An 18,606-nucleotide genomic window follows, 5' to 3' on the forward strand; every position below is an offset into this window, starting at 1 on the left:
TGCATTAATTTATATAACCTTATATTGATGAATTTCATTTTCAGAACTAAATGTTGTAGTCGTTAGTAATCACTCACAAACACACACACACACACTGAGGCTATACTAAGCTACAGCTGTAATTTTTTTTTTAGCTAGACAAATATTGAGCACCTACTGTGTACTTAGCACTATGCTAGGCACTTAAAAGTGACGTGGGGTAATAATGGGCGTAAGACATAGCCTCAGTCTTCCTGTAATCTTTCATAAATCATTCATACAACACTTTTTAAAAATGCAACATTACCCAATTCAGCGTCAGAATGAGTTGTTTGAAAAGTTTATAGAGTCCTATTTCATCTGAAGTAGGCAAAGTTTCAGAGGACTGCTTGGTGGCAGGCATGGGCTTAGTTTGTTTAGAATCTAGGAGATATATAAGAATAGCTTGGTAATCATGGAGATTCAGTACGTAATTCAAATATAACTTATTTCAGGTATTCCTATGTCAGAATCCTTAGCCATCAGCCAAGAATTGTTTTTAGGAAGTTGATACATAGAGATGCAGAGAACACATAAATTATTAACAATAGATCATGGAAATATTAACCAAAGTCTCGATTTTGTGTAAGAGGCAATCTCCCTTTTCTAATGTTTTGGGGGCTCACGTATTCACTTTGCTGGCCTCACTGCTGATTTGAGAGAAGCAACTGAAAAGGTGTCAAACTGCTACCTTGGGAGCACTTTCCCTGTAGGCTGCCTCTTACTCTGCCAGTATAAGACCAAAGATACCAGGCAGTAAAATCCTACTCTTATTTATTGGCATGGAAGCATAGTTGGGGAACTTTGTGTTTTGGAGCTAAGTCAATCTTAATGGACTGGTGAGCAAGCCCTGATTATTTTTCAGAATTAAACAAGGCCTGTGGGTGTCTGGGCAGAGGAGGAGAGGTCTATAGAGGTACTGGAAGGGGAGAGAAGAGAGGAAGGGGAAGAAGTAGTTTAAAAAGGGAAACCAGTAAGGGGGCCCTCTTTCATTAATGAGCCGCCAGCATCTCCAGAGCCATTGAGATGGAAGGCCTTTATGAAAGCAAATTGGATTAAAAACAAGCCACTTTACTCAGCTTTTGAGTCTAGACTCCAGGTTTACTGCCAACTGGAGAAGTTGTAAATAACTTTTACTTGGTAAGGATGACATGAAAAGAGGCTTTACTTCAACATGGTAAGTACTATCTGCCCAGATAGTATTGTTACTCCTACAGATTTATCTCCAGCTATCCCTAATTCCCTTAACACCCTCAAGAATCTTACATTATTTTGCAAAACAACCAATTCCAGATGAACAGGTGACTGAGAAGAAGTTAATCTCCATTACTTCCAGCATCACATATCACATTTGATTCTTACACTAATTCTTTCTTGCCAGATAGATTTTTTTAAAAGCACCACCTAACAGAGTGACAGAATTCATGCTCGTTTCTTTTTTTTTTTTTTTTTTTGAAATAGACTTGCTCTGTCGTCGCAGCTAGAGTGCAGTGGTGTGTCATCATAGCTCACTGCTGCAACCTCAAACTCCTAGGCTCAAGTGATCCTCCTGCCTCAGCCTCCTAAGTAGCTGGGACTATAGGCCATGTGTCACCATGCCGGGCTAATTTCTCTGATTTTTGTAGAGGTGGGGTCTCGTTTGGTCTTGAACTCCTGACTGCAAGTGATCCTCCCGCCTTGGCCTCCCAGAGTGCTAGGATTACAGGTATGAGTCACCAGGCCCCACCCTAGTAATGCTTCTTAAATTATTATAATAAACCCAGCTTGCATATTTAAATTCTTTTCTATATCAACTTTACTGGTAAGAGTTTGCTACCTAGATTTCTTGTAGCCTAAAAAAAATGAAATGGTAGTGGGTGGGTATAGCCCTAGTGGCTATTTTGGGTAATTTCTTTCATTTTGTATACTAATACAGCTGTATAAGTCAGATAAGCTTTAAATTAAAATTTTCAGCAAACATAGGTTGTGCTGGTCATTTGTAATATAGAAGTAGAATAGACCCTTTACATTTTTAAGCAATGTGTCCTTCCTAAAATCCCAAAGGCACAAATGTAATAAATTATGTACTTTTACCTCAAAATGTGATATACAACCAAGTTGGGCTGCAGCATAGGCAATAGGCTGGATTTTCTCATTTGCTAAATAACCTAGTCTCACATTCAGTCTCAGAGTAATTTTCAGATTTGTGCTGTAGCCAAATCAACTGTGTTAAAGGCCACAGGAGTCAGGTGGGGCAGAGTTTAGAAAGCGTCAAAGCCAAATGATAAACCTAGAGAGACTGGTCTTGTTTTTCATCTCATTACTCTGCACAGTTTTGGCTCTAGCCAGTTAGATCAGTAACTCGGTTTTCAACCCATGGTAAGCCAAACCATTTGGCCTCTTAGTTTATAGAGGTTTGATAAAGTGTTTCCAAAATATTTTTAAAAATGGGGCAGCATTGTGCATTTGTTAGAGACTGATCTAAAAGGAAACCTGTAATACTGTACAAATTGCATCATCAAACTGGTATAGCTTGAATTCTGTTAACAAGAAAGTGGTAGTTCTTCCAGTATTAAGGCTTTGACTCAGAACTTCCAATGACATGAAAGCTGGGGTGTATTTTTAACACTTCTGTTTTTAAAATATGCAAAAGGCATGGGGATTATTTTATTCATTTTTATAACCAGTAAAAAAAGACTTCTCAAAGCAAAGGTTAGGATTCTTAGTATGTTTTATAATTCAAAGAAAAATGTCTTAAAATTTAATGAAACCAATGGAAGATAAAGTTTGGAGTTTACTTTATTTACTTTTAAAGCCATAATTTGCTTTATACCAAGAGTAAGAAGAATCCTTTACACTTAGTTGATAGTGTTGTACAGCAAGGTTTTAAAAATAATTTACATTAAATGACAAATATGACTTGGATCATTTCATTTGTGATTATCTCTTTAGTCAATCAGAAATGAAGATGAAGCTATTGTACATGAAAGTCTAGTCCATTTCAGATGTCCAGAGCACACATTTTCCTTTTAGAAGTTTGTCTTCAAATAGAACTACTAATGCCTCTAATCCATAGCAATATTAAGAAAGCTATGTATAATAAATAGATAAGTACAGTGTCAGTTCAAACCTTGCAAAATAAATAAATTCACCTTGAACACCAACTCAGTCTACTTTTGCTTTTAAAAAATGGTTAGGTTTCTTAAGACACCACAACTCAGTAGATATTAAATTATACATCATTCTAAATTCATTTTGTGAAAACCAAAAATGGAATAATCTGTGAATATATAAGCAATAACTTTTTTAAAAAACAAATATTTCTATATGTAAAAAGAAATCCTAAAGAAGCGTGCACTATTGTACACAATATAGGAACTAAATTGAATTGCTTTTAATGAATCTTATGGGACATATTCACATTTACAATGCCCAAGTTTCCCATCTGAGCCATAAAATATGGCTAAACTAGCTTTCTTGTTTTCAGACCTCTGTGCCTCTTGTGCCCAGTTCTGTAAGTCAGGTTGACAAATTATGGCCCTTGGGCCAAATCCAGCCTGCTACCTATTTTTGTATGGCCCCTGAACTTAGAACAGTTTTTACATTTTTAAATGATTAAAAAAATCAAAAGAATATTTGTATTGTGAAAATTATATGAAATTCCAATTTGTATCTACAAATAAAGTTTTATTGGAATACAGCCATGTTTACTCATGTACGTATTATCTATGGCTGCTTTGTACTACAACGGGAGAGTTTAGTTGCAACAAATTACAGGCAAAAAGTGTGACCCTTGTTCTAAATCAATTATTACCAGGTTACAGATGGTTTTTCCAACTGCTGACACTTGTAAAATGTCAATCCCCTGGGCTTCTTTGCTTCATTCATCAATTGGTTGGTAGCTGTTAGCCCTGTGCCATTTTGCTTGTCCTCAGCATGAACCTCACATGTGAAGAGGGCTTCAATTCCAAAATCATCAGTTTCCAGTTTAAAGTCTAATGAAATTATATTTGTTTTCACCATGTTCACTCTTGACTTTAACTTCTTGCTGAAAGATCTTCACCTGTAATGTTGTACACACAGGCTTATTAGTATATTGAAAATGAAGAAACAGAAACATTTATAGTATAGCAAGGGTTCAACCAACAGAAACCTATAGCTCTGGTGGCTAAGTTTGGGCAAGAGGCTGTTTGCTTTGAACTCACAATGTTAGAACATAGTGTTCCTGGGAGGTAGAACCTTAGATTATTTCTTCCCTAGAACACTAGATTCTTTGGAAAGTTTTTTGTTTTTGTTTTTTTTAAATCACATCCAAATCATTCAATATTTGAAAAAAAAATCATTCAACTTTAAGAAAAGGTGGAATTCCTTCAAGTAAATATGTATCTATTCAGATAAGAGTAAGATGAATGTTTACTTATTTAGAAATTCTTAAGTTATTACTGGAACTTTAGAAATGATCATTTTATAACAAATAACATGAAATATGCCACTCAGAAAGTAGCAAAAATACTTAAACTTACTTTCTTATGAGTATATACAGAAAGGCCCCCCCGCCTTTTAAAAAGAACAAACAAGTGCTCTTTCTTGGCAACACATGGTAAAGGAGGTCATAACATGGGATGTAAATCCCCATAGATACACCAGTGGCAGTTTTTAAAGATGAGCTTTCCCAGCATTAAGCAATGTGAAGTCAACTGAATGATTGTAAATGTCTGCTTGCTACAGGGAAATTGAATCGAAAGGCAATCATCTACCTCACTGTCACCCTCCCCCATTCTCCTAAAACATAAGCCATTAGCAATGTTTGTTATAGTATACATATTATTATCATTATTATTATTATTATTTTAGGCAGAGTCTCACTCTGTTGCCTGGGCTAGAGTGCCGTGGCGTCAGCCTAGCTCACAGCAACCTCAAACTCCTGGGCTCAAGCGATCCTCCTGCCTCAGCCTCCTGAGTAGCTGGGACTACAGTTGCTCACAAGCACACCTGGCTAATTTTTTGTTTCTATTTTTAGTTGTCTAGGTAATTTTTTCTATTTCTAGTAGAGATGGGGGTCTCATTCTTGCTTAGGCTTGTCTGGAACTCCTGACCTCAAGCGATCCTCCCACCTCGGCCTCCCAGAATGTAGGATTACAGGCGTAAGCCACCGTACCCAGCTTCATTATGGTATACATATTATTTTTAATTTCAATTTCTAGTGGAGTTATATTCTGATGTACTTAATGTAATCTTGTAGTACATAGAGGGCTCTTTATGCATAGAGTAGTATATGACCAATTTACCAGCCTTAGTGTAATTTCATTCTATCATTATAGAAGTTATAATATAGAGGTGTGTATAACATCACACCTATGATTTATTTGATACTAAGTTCTAGATATGGAAAATAACATTTTAAATTCTGATCACTGTCCTTAATGGTTTGCTCACAGATCCACTACCATGGTGAGTCATTTTTCTCAAAGGTGGAGACGCTCAACATTGGTGCTTAGTCATAAAACTCACTTGGCTTTTGGAAGAGGCACTGATTTTCTTAGCAACACTGGGGCAGAAAAGAAAGCGAGTCTCACACTTTAAAAATTGACATACCAGATGTATTCAACAGAAAAAGGGTGCTGAACCTCCTCAGAGCTTCACTAGTCTACCCATACTATTATCTGATGCTATGTGATGTGGACTGTTGCTGTAGTAGTGAGATTTCTTTCTCATGCGTCTTTGTATATGGGATCTCTTGTATTAGATGGATATACAGATATTTTGGAGGGGATAGTTTTCTGTATCTGTGTCTGGCCTTGCCTATTCTTTTGAAAGAGTTTTGCAAGCATAGTATGGGGCACCAATTATTTTAGGAGTTGCTCCTTAAATGTAGAAACACGGTCTCAATGTGTTTGGCTTATTTTGGGGTTGTTCTAAATCAAATTTGGCTCTGTCAAGAGGTATCAGTGAGTTCTTTGTGAGCTGCTTCAACTTTGCAATTTTATACGAAAAATTCCTGATTGTGATAAAAATAGATGGCAAAGCTCTGTAATATAAGCAGCAGTGCCTTCACTATGCTGCTGGTCTCATGTGAATTCAAAATCTGAGAACTGCAACAGGACAGGTGAAAAGTCTTTAATGATCCTTTAGGTTCATTAAGAAACTAAGTGAAAAGAAACTTATGTTTGGACATGCTTTTATAGGTCCCATATAAATAATTTGCTTTAAGATAGAATAAAATTTACTCTGGTGGAGGCCGGGCGCGGTGGCTCACACCTGTAATCCTAGCTCTGGGAGGCCGAGGCGGGTGGATCGCTCGAGGTCAGGAGTTCGAGACCAGCCTGAGCAAGAGTGAGACCCCGTCTCTACTAAAAAAATAGAAAGAAATTATCTGGCCAACTAAAAATATATAAACAAAAAAATTAGCCGGGCATGGTGGCTCATGCCTGTAGTCCCAGCTACTCGGGAGGCTGAGGCAGTAGGATCGCTTAAGCCCAGGAGTCTGAGGTTGCTGTGAGCTAGGCTGATGCCACGGCACTCACTCTAGCCCGGGCAACAAAGTGAGACTCTGTCTCAAAAAAAAAAAAAAAAAAAAAAAAAAAAATTTACTCTGGTGGATCGCTCGAGGTCAGGAGTTCGAGACCAGCCTGAGCGAGACCCCATCTCTACTAAAAATAGAAATAAATTATCTGGACAACTAAAAATGTATATATAGAAAAAATTAGCCAGGCATGGTGGCACATGCCTGTAGTCCCAGTTACTCGGGAGGCTGAGGCAGTAGGATCGCTTAAGCCCAGGAGTTTGAGGTTGCTGTGAGCTAGGCTGACACCACGGCACTCACTCTAGCCTGGGCAACAAAGTGAGACTCTGTCTCAAAAAAAAAATAATAGTAATAATTTACTCTGTATGTAAATACCAAGCTGTGGGCTGGCAACTGAAGCCCTCGATTTACTGCATTTTTAAGATGGATGTTGTTCTGTTATTTTGTTTTCTTTTAACTATCACATCCTTGATGCCAGATTTTTATTTTTTGATTGAGGCAAAGGAGATGAAGTTGTTAAGGCTAAATCAAACCTAAATTAGACAACATAAAACTAGAAATCCAAAGGAGTGAAAGCTGAATGACCCACGAAGCCCTTGAAGAATGTACATGTGACTTATTAATAATTATTAATGAAGACAGTTCTATGTCTGATGAAATAAGGCTGTTGTGGTACTTTGGGCAAGGTGGTTGCCTTCTTGGGGCCTTTGCTTAGTTATCTGCAAAATAAGGAGGTCTAAAATTGTAAAAGCTCAAGTTACATATATCTTCAGAGCCCTTTTCCTGTTTTAAGGTACCATTCCTACCTGGCTTTGGGGTACATACTCCTCTTGGAAAATATAAAAGATACTGTACTAACTATGCCTTCAAAAGTAGTTTAAGTTGAGCCGTGTTTCAGAATGGTGCAATGACTTTGCATACCTGGGTAAAACATGCTGCCCTTGGTCACTGTCGATAATCCATTGTGTCACTGGAGGACAAGCCACCCACAGGTTTCTCCTCCTTATTTTGGACACTTTCTGAGGCCAAGAGCTGAGAAGGCGATGTGAGTCCTCGGGGCTGTTTAGTTGACTTGGTGAGCTTCTTGAGTTCACTTGCAAAAGAAATGCCTTTTTTTTTATCTTCTCGGGATGCCTGTTGGGAGGGAAAGAACCTTCCATTGGTATCAGGTTAAACTCAAGGTCCTCAATCACATGACACTGTCAGAAAGAGCACTTTCCTTGTCTTTCTGTAGTAAATAGAGCTTTGGAAAGAAGGGCTAAGGTTTTCCCATCTCAGGACTGCTTATCCTCGGGGCTGGGGGGGGGGGGGCGGGCAAGGGTGGGCGTGCACATCTTTTTTCTCACAGTGAAAACAAAACCAAACAGTTTTCTCTCAGCTCCATTCCTTGACTCAGAACTTTCTCTGAGCTTTCACTAGCTCCCAAATCTGATTATGATGTGATTACTAATATCAAATAATTTATGAAGAGAGCAAAACAACTTTAAGTATTACCTGCACCTGCTCCTTTAGCTTAAGGATGAATTTTCCTGCACCTTTCCATTTGCTTTGAGCTTGAAACACACACTCCTGATCCAAAAGGACCCGCTGAGAGGACTTTGGTGCAGAGGACTTCTTGTTGGTAGTGTCTTTCACCACCTCTTCCAAAAGCACATAGTCACTCGGGTTGGGGTTGCTCAAGATGCTGTAGGAATATTTGGCTTTGCATAAGGTCTGAAAGATAAGTTAGGATCAAATGAATAGACAGTGTCTCCAACACTGATATTCATTCTAAATGGAGCTCTTACATAGAAACATAGCACAGACTTTGGGAGATGAAGGGGATCTTCTGATATGTCCAGTTCCTCATTTGATGTTTGTGTAGTTGTGGCTTATAATATACTTTCCCACCTTACCTCACTGAGCTTACCAGCAGTCCATGATTTAGGTATTATTACCCCCATTTTCAATGAGGAAGCTTAAGCTTACAGAGGTTATGCAGACTCTAGAGTATACCCAGATAATAAGTAAAAGAATAAAAACATGAGCTGGATTTTCTGCACACACCAAACCTCATGGACACGAAAGGCACACAGCCAGTGAGGAACAGAATCTTGCCCCTCAGTAGCCTCTCTGTCCCACCAGGCTCCTCTTTGTCATAGAGTCTTGGATGTTGAAGGAATTTTAGAAGTCACTTGATCTCCCTTCTCATTTGGTACAAAAATATCTTTCACTTATGCATTTATTCATTCATCAAATGTTTGATTAGGGCCGGTTATGTCCCAGATACTGTGCTGTACTTTGGGGAGACAAAGATAAGCAAAAGAAACATAAGTCTGGGCCCTCTGGATTTCAAAGTCGATTAAGGAAGCTAATATTAACCAAGTTATCACACAATAAGAATAGCAAATAGCACTTAAATTGTGTTTGCCATGTGCTAGCATTGTACTAAATGCCTCATCTATTTACTTAATCTTCACAACAACCTTGTGAGTTAAGTACTATTATACTATCTCCATGTTATCTATGTGGCAGCTTACCACATAGTGGGGTGCCGTAGCCAACTGGAACGGGCTAGTGAAATCAGATGTGGGAGGAGTATTTACACAATAGAAACAAATCAGGGCTTTCTTTTTTCTTAAAGATCTAGTTTACCAGCACACCACTATAATTAAGGCACAGATCTGAGATCTTGCTCAAGACCTTAGTGTTAGTAGGAAGTAGAGCGGAGATTTGAACCTAGAGCAACTTGATCTGAGGTCTATGTTCTTAACCATTATTCTCTGTCACTTCCCAAAAAGGTGTTTAATGAATGCAAATCCTGTAAGCCTACCAAGGTAGTAAACATAGCTCTCTGGAACCATGTAAACAGAGAAGCATGACCTAGAGAAGGGGAAAGTGTCAAAGTAGGCCTCCTGCTTGTCCTCTGTAGGATGCTTGAGAGATGGTTATCAGACATTGGCTCAGGCATTTCTGGGACAATGAAATGGCCACTCTGCAGAGCCACTTCTTAAATCCGTTATTATTAGTGTTTCATAGAGATCCAGTCTCATTTTAGGTACTAAGTATCTGTTGAAGGAATGAACTAATATTTTCCAGACTCAAGAGGCATACTCTACCTTTTCAGGTCCCCATGGTTCTAGAACTTCATTCATAAGATGAACTGTCAGTGCACAGACATCTGATTTATCCCAATAACTTATACTGAGGAAAGGGAGAGGCTTTTACCTGCTGAATGACATCCTGTGCGGTGCTGACTCGGGGCGCTTTGATGACTGTTCGAGGTTGCTCTGGAGAAACATCATGCACTTGGACGAAGAAACTCTCCTCCTCTGTGCTCAAGATCACCTCTTTGTCATCTTGGACAATGCTTTTCTCTTCCAGATTCTATGTAAAAAAGAAAAAAAGTTGTGAGTAAAAGGTAAGATGATGCAGAGTGAAAAAAACTAGCAAAAATTTGAGCTGTATCTAGGTAATGTAGAAACAACTTCTTAGCTTCCTGTTTCATATACTAGTTACTATTTCCTAAACTATTATAAAGGCTATACCTGTCTTTTGAGAGAAAGAAAGTACTGTATTTCTGCTGATGTTTACAGATCCATAGGTCTGGCCCAGAACATGCAAATTTATCTGCTCCTATAAGCTATGGATTTTGAGAGTCCAAATTAACTATAGATAAATTTGTAGAAAGACAATATACCATTTTGCTAATTACTAAAAGCCAAATAAGAACACAGTAAATTGCATTTGAAAGGAAGCCCATCCATTCCCACGGAGGCCTCAAGCATTTAAAAAATGCTGGGCATCCGAAATGTGAAACATGAAATGGGCACTCAGTCATACTAGATGAACAAAACCCACAGTGAAAAGGCTGAAACAATGGCTGTAGGTAAGCCACTCTCAAATATCCACAACATTCTCAATCATTATGAGAAGTGGTCACCAGGTTAATTGACGGTGAATTGGCTTTCAGTAAATTATATATATAGCCACAGATATATGTCTCATTAAAATTTATATATATATGTCTTTTATTAAAAATTTTCAAACAGTACAGAAGTTATCAGTAAAAAAAGGCAAATTTTTCCCATTCTCACCTTTTTTCCTTCTTTCTCCCCCCTCATTCTCTACAAAAAACCCCTACTATTGTTAGGTAATATTTCCTTCTAGTCATTTGCCACGGATATACAAATGTGCTTCAAAACCCAGGAATGATGTGAATTTAGATACAATGTGATTGTCAAATGGCCCTTGTTCTTTGTCAGCCCCCACTCACAAATGTGAAAAGTTATTTTCTGCGAGAGGAGCACATAAGGAGGAAGGAGAAACAAAGCAAGTAAACAGAAAGCAACCCTATCTCAGGAAGTAAGAGTTTTGCAAGAAAAGCCTCCAATCCCCAGGATTCTCCACCTAGCCTCATTTCTCCCGACCAGGCTACTGAAATGGTGCTTGCTAACCTGAAGAATCCATGAATTGCTGTCACTATCCTGGAAGTTCCAACCAGCCAGATGACCCAGAATTGTCCCCATTGATATATTAAAGTAAGAATGGATAACTGCCACCAGGTGGCGTCCAACTAACCAGGACCAGAAAGGACTGGCCAGCCAGCTACGACAGCCCTGCCCCAGCCATTCCATCAACCTTGCAACCATGGCCCTGCAATTTACATGAATGTATTTCTTGGACCCAATTCACCCTATAATGGGAGTGGGGGAGAAAAAAGCTATTGTCTTTTCTTATTACACAAAATGAGATTGTACTCTCTCACATAGATCATTTTACAATATGTTTATTCTCCCACTTAAAAGATTGTGCTCATTTCATGTCCATTCCTGGAGAGCCTGCTGCAGAATAGGATGTGGCTACATAATATGTCATTGCATTGATCATAATGTATTTAATCGGAGAGTGAGGTTGGGGGTAATTCACATGTCAGGAAGAAAGGAAAAAAAAAAAACCAAAAATGGTTCTAAGTTGCCACATAAAATGTCCTAACAAGAATGCACAAGGCATTACTTTTAAGAGTGTTCCTTAGAACCTCAGAGTTTATTTACTTTCAAGGAGTTTTCAGCCACATTAGTGAGAAGCCACAGGTTATGAACAGAAGAGTCACTGTTCTCACTTATGTCCTTTTTTTTGTTAAGTATTTTTCTACATATTGTCTATATGTTTGACAAGAGGGTCATAATAATTTTTTTGAGTCAAGTAGGGTAGTTTCTATTATGGATTTTACAAATTAGGGCAGTGAGGTTTACCAAAGTTAGGTGACCTGTTCAGGATCATCTAATTTATGACAGAGCCCCAGTTTGAAGCAGTAACAGTCAGAGGAGGGCAGGCTGAACACGGAAAGATGTACCTGACAGTGTGACAGCCCAAAAGATAAGAAAATTCTACAAGGCAGGCAGGAGAGACCAGAGGTCACCGATAGTAATTTGGGGAATTTTAATATATGAGCAAACAGCTTAAATATCTTATTAGTTCCAGGGAATAAAATGAATGGAAATACTTATAGCCTAAATCTACCAGTTCTAATAGTGTCCTCTTGAATTCAATAATTTCTGAATTCATTTGTTCAAGCAGTAAATATTGAGTATCACTATGCACCAAATAAACCTAGACACATTAAGGTGATTTGTTATCTTTTGAGATATAGTATTTCAGTCATTTCAAAAATCTCTTCCTAAGAAAGGTGCACAAGGGAGAACTTGGCTGTATTTTACTCATCAGAAAAAGCCTGTTAGCCATCCCTTCTAACTTATCCCCCTGTTTCTTCAAAATGCTTTCTTCCACAAGCCTTTATTAAGCTTCTGTTCCTGAGGTCTCTACTGCCTGTTGTCATATACATTCACATTGCATGCAGGCATCCCTCCCCTCCCCAGTCCTAGCCACGTTATGAAGTCCCCTGTGACACTCAGCAGCAGGCCCATCTTCCCTCCCACCCACTCACTGCCTCCTGCTCCTCTCACAGTGCTGAGCGTGGCTGATCCACAAGGACTGACACGATTCCAGCCTGGGGAGCACAGGATGGCACAAAGGGGCCATAAGATTTGAGTTTCTTCTACTCCTGACCCCGTCATGATTTAACCTCTCTGAATGTGTGTTTCCTTAGGTGGAAAATGTTTTTTGTTATATCATGAGATCATTCAACATAGTGGGTGTTTGAGAGCTTTTAACACTCTAAATCATCATGCAAATATGTGGTTCAAATTTTATTCACAGACATTATCACTTAGAGGGTTTTTTTTTTTTTTTACATGTAGCTAATTAATGAGGCAAGACAACTAGGAATAGGAAAGAAAAATTTAGAGAGACATTGAAGATGGCTTCAAAAGTCCAGCTAAGCCCTCTGATACTTTCTCATAAAGTGGTTATTATTAGAACTGCTTGTTCTTTGTCTTAGCAATTTGTATGTCTGATAGGGAGAGAAGGCTGGGGAGATAATTACCTTTTTTTTTTTTTTTTTTGCTTAAATTAAGTGCCGTTTTATGGTCTGAGCCAGGTTAGGGAAGGAAGGCGGTGGCTCTGGTCCCTAGAGGAGATGCTGGAGCTCTGTTGAGGCTGTTCACAGTGACTAGAGAGTGAAAAAGTAACACGTAATGGTGGACATTGGCTCTCTCCTCTCTCCACTGTGCCCTAGCAAGCAGGGACCACTGATGGACATTTTACCAGTCAAGCTCTAGTACGTGCCCCAAAGGAGCGGATCACATTGCCCAGAACAGAGCCTGGCACATACTAGGTGCTCAGTAAGTATTTATTTAATCAAATTGTTGAACTGACTTAATTCAATGCTTGATTATCAACACATCAGGAAGCATGATTTTCCATGCTTCATGAAAATGACCTTAGATGTCATTTTTTAAAATGGCAGTAAGTTAGTAGGGTCTTGCCAGTTTATTCAGAGGAAAAAAATGGTGCTCCATCAACAAAGTCGATGGGAGCCACCACTTTGGAGTCAACATGGCAATTGTTGCATTCTTTTCTTCACAGGAATGATCATGGGGATGTTAGCACACAGAATATAAAGTGTGACTCATTCTGACCAAGGCCAAGAGATTATTCTTACTTTGTGTGAAGTTACATAATATTTTCAAAGAAATTCTGTTATAGTGATAAGCACAGAACCTTTTATTAGCTAAAACTTTAGCAGGCACCAACAGGAAGACAATGAATCCCAAAATGTAAAATTCCTGCAGGCCTTGCATTATATAATCACATGACCCTCACAACAATGTCTTTTCACACATATAAATAAAATACTGGGCTGGGCATGGTGGCTCGTGCCTGTAGTACCAGCTGCTCTGGAGGCTGAGGCGGGAGGATTGTTTGGGCCCAGGAGTTCGAGGCTACAATAAGCTATGATCATGCCACTGTACTCCAGCTTGAGCAACAGAGCGAGACCCTGTCTCAAAAAAAGAAAAAAGAAAAAAAAACTGGCCCCACTGATGATAACGCATAAGGAATCCTATTTAAGTTCTTGCTCCCTTTGTCTTACAGGAGAGATTTTTTTAGACTGAATTTCTGTAATTTAGAACATTTCCAAATATGTGCAGAAAAATAAAATTGTTTATCTACATTTACTTAAGAATAATAGCTGCAATTACAAGAAATTTCTGAATTTGAGGGAGGTAGTGATTGGCGATGGTTAATCACATACTGAGCCTGTTACTGTGTAGACTGTTCCCGGACACACTTACTTCCTGCTGCGTTTTTAAGACAATCCTGCCCACGTATCCCTCTTCTGGAAACCAGCTGCTTAAAATCTGCATGATCTCTTCTTCTGGACCAATGGCTCTCTGGAGCGGTTGTTTCCTGCATTCGTTCTTTTCTTTAGATATAAAATATTTTTCTTCCATCAAAAAATAGTCTGTGGCAATAGGTTTGGCATCTTGTTCAGTTGTCATAATCTAAAGAAAAAGCAAAGGCAAATTTAAGCATGCTTCTGAGAAAGGAAGAAAAACGTAAATTCAAAGCAACTCTATTTTCATGGTGTTCAGAGAGGTTCAATATGCAATTTGTAAGTGAAACTTACTCTACAGTGTTGTATAATTCTTTTTGGAAGATCTTCTAAGAATTCTCCTATGTCCAAAAAGGATTGTTTATGTCCACTCTGGGCAACAGCACAATTTATTCATAATCCCCAGACAGCATAACTGTTTTTCCCACTGCTGGATGAGAGCTCGTACTGAATTAAAAATTTTAGGTTTTTCATTTCATGAACTTAGCCCTTTGTAATCTTGCAACACAGGACCAACCGCAAAGGACCTAGTCTAGTATTTACTAAGATAATCTCTTCTCACATTGGAAATAATTATCTTCCCATGGAAAGTTTGCAGGGCTAAGTTCTCCTCTGATCTATGTTTTATTTATTTATTTTTTGAGATAGGGTCTTGCTCTGTTGCCCAGGCTGGAGTGCAGTGGCATAATCATAGCTCACTGTAGCCTCAAACTCCTTGAGTTTGAGTGATCCTCCTGCCTCAGCCTTCCGCATAGCTGGGAATACATACATGTACCACCACGCCTGGTTGATTTTTTTTAATTTTTAATTTTTTGTAAAGACGAGGTCTTGCTATGTTGCCCAGGCTGGTCTCAAACTCCCAGCCTCAAGCGATCTTCCTGCCTTGGCCTCCTAAAGTGCTAGGATTACAAGTGTGAGCCATGGTGCCTGTCTCCTTTTAATAAACTTCTGACAATGTGCCTAAAAGGTTGTTTTCTTTGTTGGCTACTGACCCTGTGCAAACAGAGCAGTTGAGACAAGGCTCTGAAGCCAGACAGACCAGAGCCTGAGGTCTGCCTTTAACATATACTGCTTGTGAGGTGTTGGGCAAGATACTTAGCCCCATGGAAACTCAGTTTTCCACCTATAAAATGGGAATTGTAATAGTAACAATCTTTAATTTTGTTTTATGTTTGAGGCAAAAAACATAACATGGGTACATTGTAAGGACTCAGTGAAGATGACCCATCATTATAGTTATTTTTGCTGGGTGCTGTGGCCCACGCCTGTAATCCCAGTACTTTGGGAGGTCAAGGAAGGAGGAGGTCAGGAGTTCAAGACCACCCTAAGCAAGAGCAAGACCCCGTCTCTACAAAAAATAGAAAAACAATTAGCTGGGTGTAGTGACACGTGTCTGTAGTGCCAGCTACTCAGGAGGCTGGCAGGAGTTTGAGGTGGCAGTGAGCTATGATGATGCCACTGCACTCTAGTCCAGGTGATAAGAGTGATACCCTGTCTCAAAGAAAAAAATATATTTACTTTTACCAACGTATTCTTTCTCACTCATGGTGTACAGATTACCACAGAAGACTGAACTCGAAGGGAGTTCACGATGAAGACACTCCCTTTGCTGCCTTCCTAGGAGAAGTAGCTTGCTGATGACAGAAAGCTGCCACCATCTGGACTAGATTAAGCAAACACCCTTCTACTCAGGCCCTTGCCAATGAGGCAAAGACCAGAGCTAACACGTCTCGCTGGGAGGAAAAGCAGAGTGTAATCTGTGGGGGTGGTGGGGGCAGAAGATTCTCAGGAAGACTCTGGTCCCTCCAGCCCAGCCCTTGGTCTGTAACCAACTGTGCTATTGACTCTATGGGGCCAAAGCAAACAGACTGATTTAAGCAAGTAACCACTACCACAGGGATACTCCTGGAGGTCAGCTGGCACTGTCACCTCCACGACAGGGCCAGTGTCACCCCCTGCTTAGTCCTGCCTTATATCCATGTGTTTATTTGCGTGGTGACAATAAAGCAATGGGCTTCTTTTCATGGGTGGCTCATAGAAAGATTTCCCTACTCTAAAAAACCTCAACACTGCTTTGCGATAGTGGACATTGACGTTCAGAAACTGACGGATTAAAACAAAACAAAAACAAAAAACTCTTGGCAGTAGCTTCTGTTTGATACTCTATGAAATTTCGCACCTAAGCTGTTTTCTCTGACTCTATTTAAGTCAATTATAAAATGGGCAGAATGTTGGCCTGTCCATAGAGATGTGCCCTGAAAGGACAGAGCCGCTCTTTAACACTTGCCGTGTGTGGGGGTTCAGTTGGTTTTGATTCTCCCATACATTATATGATCCCAGCTACATCTCATCACACACCCTAACTTTGGAGGACGCTCAAGGGTCACTCCCCTTGGTCATTGCTCCCCTTGGTCTACTGCATGGAGGAGAAGGAATTCTGAAATGGGACAGAATTCTGAAATAAGGACAGAATCATCTGCAAGGATATTAGGCCACTGTCCCAAGCAAAGGTAGCGTTTTTAGTGTGGCGAGAAAAGGAATTACAGGTGGGCCCTGCCTGCCCTTTTGGGGAGCAGGCCTCCCTCTTCTTGGTGCTGCTCCTTGCTCCTGGCTCTCCCGCTCTCACAAGTCCCCCCACAGATGGTGCCCCTGCCTGCAGGAGGCCACAAAAATCCTTAGGGCGTGTCCAGGGCAGAAGTGGCACAGCACAAGGGGGCTCAGGCCACGTCTGCTACAGGGCTTGGGGTAACAGGCTCTCATTCTCTGGTTTTTGGCCCTCCATGCCTCTTACCACCACCAGAGGGCTAGGACCTCCAAGGCCAGGCCAAATGCCCGGGGAAGGGGAGCAAGGGGGATGCCCACATGCAAAGGAAAGGCCTTAGAAGGGAGGGCAGAAGATACCTTCTTGGCCCACACCGATGCTCTAAGAATTTGATCCAGCCCGGGATGGCAAACAGACTTCATTCAGCTTGTGCAAATTGTAATTGATTAATAAGCTCTGCATTAAGAAGAAAGATGAGGCCCACGTCTGGGCTTAGAGAGAAAGAGGATACATTGGCTGGAGGGCCGTTCATTCCGGTCTTTATCCTTCTAGTACCCAGTGCTTTATGTAGCTGAAGAATTGTTAAGAATTCTTCCCTGCAGGTTAAGGTAGCCTGTCTAGTGGTACCAAGATACCTCAGATCATTCTTAGGGTGGATCTCAACATTGAATAACACATTTACAAGTCATCAGAAGGCATATCATCAACATGGGCTTTTTTGTATTTACGTGCATCTGTGTATATTTACGTACACGTACATCCATACGTATTAGACACGGATTCTCCCAAACACAGGCTCATGGACTTACTTGCTGGAGAAGCTGCTTTGCCTTGGTGCCTTCATTAATGGTGAAAACAGTAAAGGGTTCAGGACCTGGGACCCCATGCACCGTGACTCTGTGAGTCTGCAAACATTTTCTTTCTTCTGTACTAAACATCTGTCAAGAAGATCACATGGTTTCTCATTCATTCTAAATAACATGATTCTAGGCTGCATTCAATACAAAAGTGCTAGTACTTAGAAGAATGTATAGGGACATGTCAATGCAAACATGACAATGCATATTTGTAACCTGATGCATCTTAGTGTGGTAGAAGAGGCAATGGTACATCTTCCTCAATAGTTTAGTAGGGCTATTTAGCTGCACACTGCCAAAATATTAATTTATTTTAAATCACAGTGTCTCTTTCCATCATAATTAGGGACTGATATTATTGGAAATGTCTATTAGTCCTTACTTATGAACTGAAATTCCACAATATTTATTGAATTCAGACAGACTAGAGTGCAGTGGCATCATCATAGCTCACTGCAACCTCAAACTCCTGGGCTAAAGGTATCTTCTTGCCTCAGCTTCCTGAGTAGCTTGGACTACAGGTGCACATTGCCATGCCCAGCTAATTTTTGTGTTTTTTGTAGAGACAGGGTCTCGCTCTTGCTCAGGCTGGTCTTGAACTCCTGGCCTCAAATGATCCTCCCACCTTGGCCTCCCAAGGTGCTAGGATTACAGGCATGAGCCACAACTAAAATTAAATTTTAAATTAAATTTAATTTATATTTTGAGACAGGGTCTCAATCTGTCGCCCAGGCTAGAGTATAGTGGTGTGATCATAGCTCACTATAGCCTCGAACTCCTGGGCCCAAGTGCTCTTCCTCATTAGTTTCTCAAGTAGCCAGGACTACAGGTATGCACCACCACACCTGGCTAATTTAAAAAAAAAAAACTTGTTTATAGAGACAGGATCTTGCTATGTTGCCCAGGCTGATCTTGAACTCCTGGCCTCAGGTGATCCTCTCACCTCAGCTCTCCCAAAGTGCTGTGATTATGG

The 18,606-nt window shown here is 40.0% G+C and overlaps 2 protein-coding genes across 7 annotated transcripts in view; one reads left to right on the plus strand and one right to left on the minus strand.

Moving 5' to 3' along the window:
• The window catches only part of NOC3L (NOC3 like DNA replication regulator), a 52,864-nt gene extending 36,500 nt beyond the window's left edge, over nt 1-16,364 (plus strand). For 2 of the 6 annotated variants that reach the window (XR_006739307.1, XM_045568893.1), the window contains one exon: nt 9,627-10,533. The gene's annotated coding sequence lies outside the window, so the exon portion shown is untranslated. Of the gene's footprint in view, nt 1-1,479; nt 1,495-9,626; nt 10,534-13,136; nt 13,243-15,789 lie in introns of those variants that run through there. The other 4 variants (XR_006739308.1, XR_006739309.1, XR_006739310.1 and 1 more) reach the window with 4 other exon arrangements.
• Nucleotides 3,663-18,606, minus strand: part of PLCE1 (phospholipase C epsilon 1) — a 249,379-nt gene continuing 234,435 nt past the window's right edge. Inside the window, exons 27-32 of the mRNA XM_045568895.1 lie at nt 17,586-17,714; nt 14,194-14,403; nt 9,728-9,886; nt 8,015-8,233; nt 7,442-7,654; nt 3,663-4,060 (exon numbers count right to left, since the gene is read on the minus strand). Of these exons, the coding sequence (XP_045424851.1) occupies nt 7,466-7,654; nt 8,015-8,233; nt 9,728-9,886; nt 14,194-14,403; nt 17,586-17,714 (906 nt within the window). The 3' untranslated portion in view covers nt 3,663-4,060; nt 7,442-7,465. The remainder of the gene's footprint in view (nt 4,061-7,441; nt 7,655-8,014; nt 8,234-9,727; nt 9,887-14,193; nt 14,404-17,585; nt 17,715-18,606) is intronic.

This window comes from Lemur catta, chromosome 14 (genome assembly GCF_020740605.2).
Source record: "Lemur catta isolate mLemCat1 chromosome 14, mLemCat1.pri, whole genome shotgun sequence".
Classification (NCBI taxonomy): domain Eukaryota; kingdom Metazoa; phylum Chordata; class Mammalia; order Primates; family Lemuridae; genus Lemur; species Lemur catta.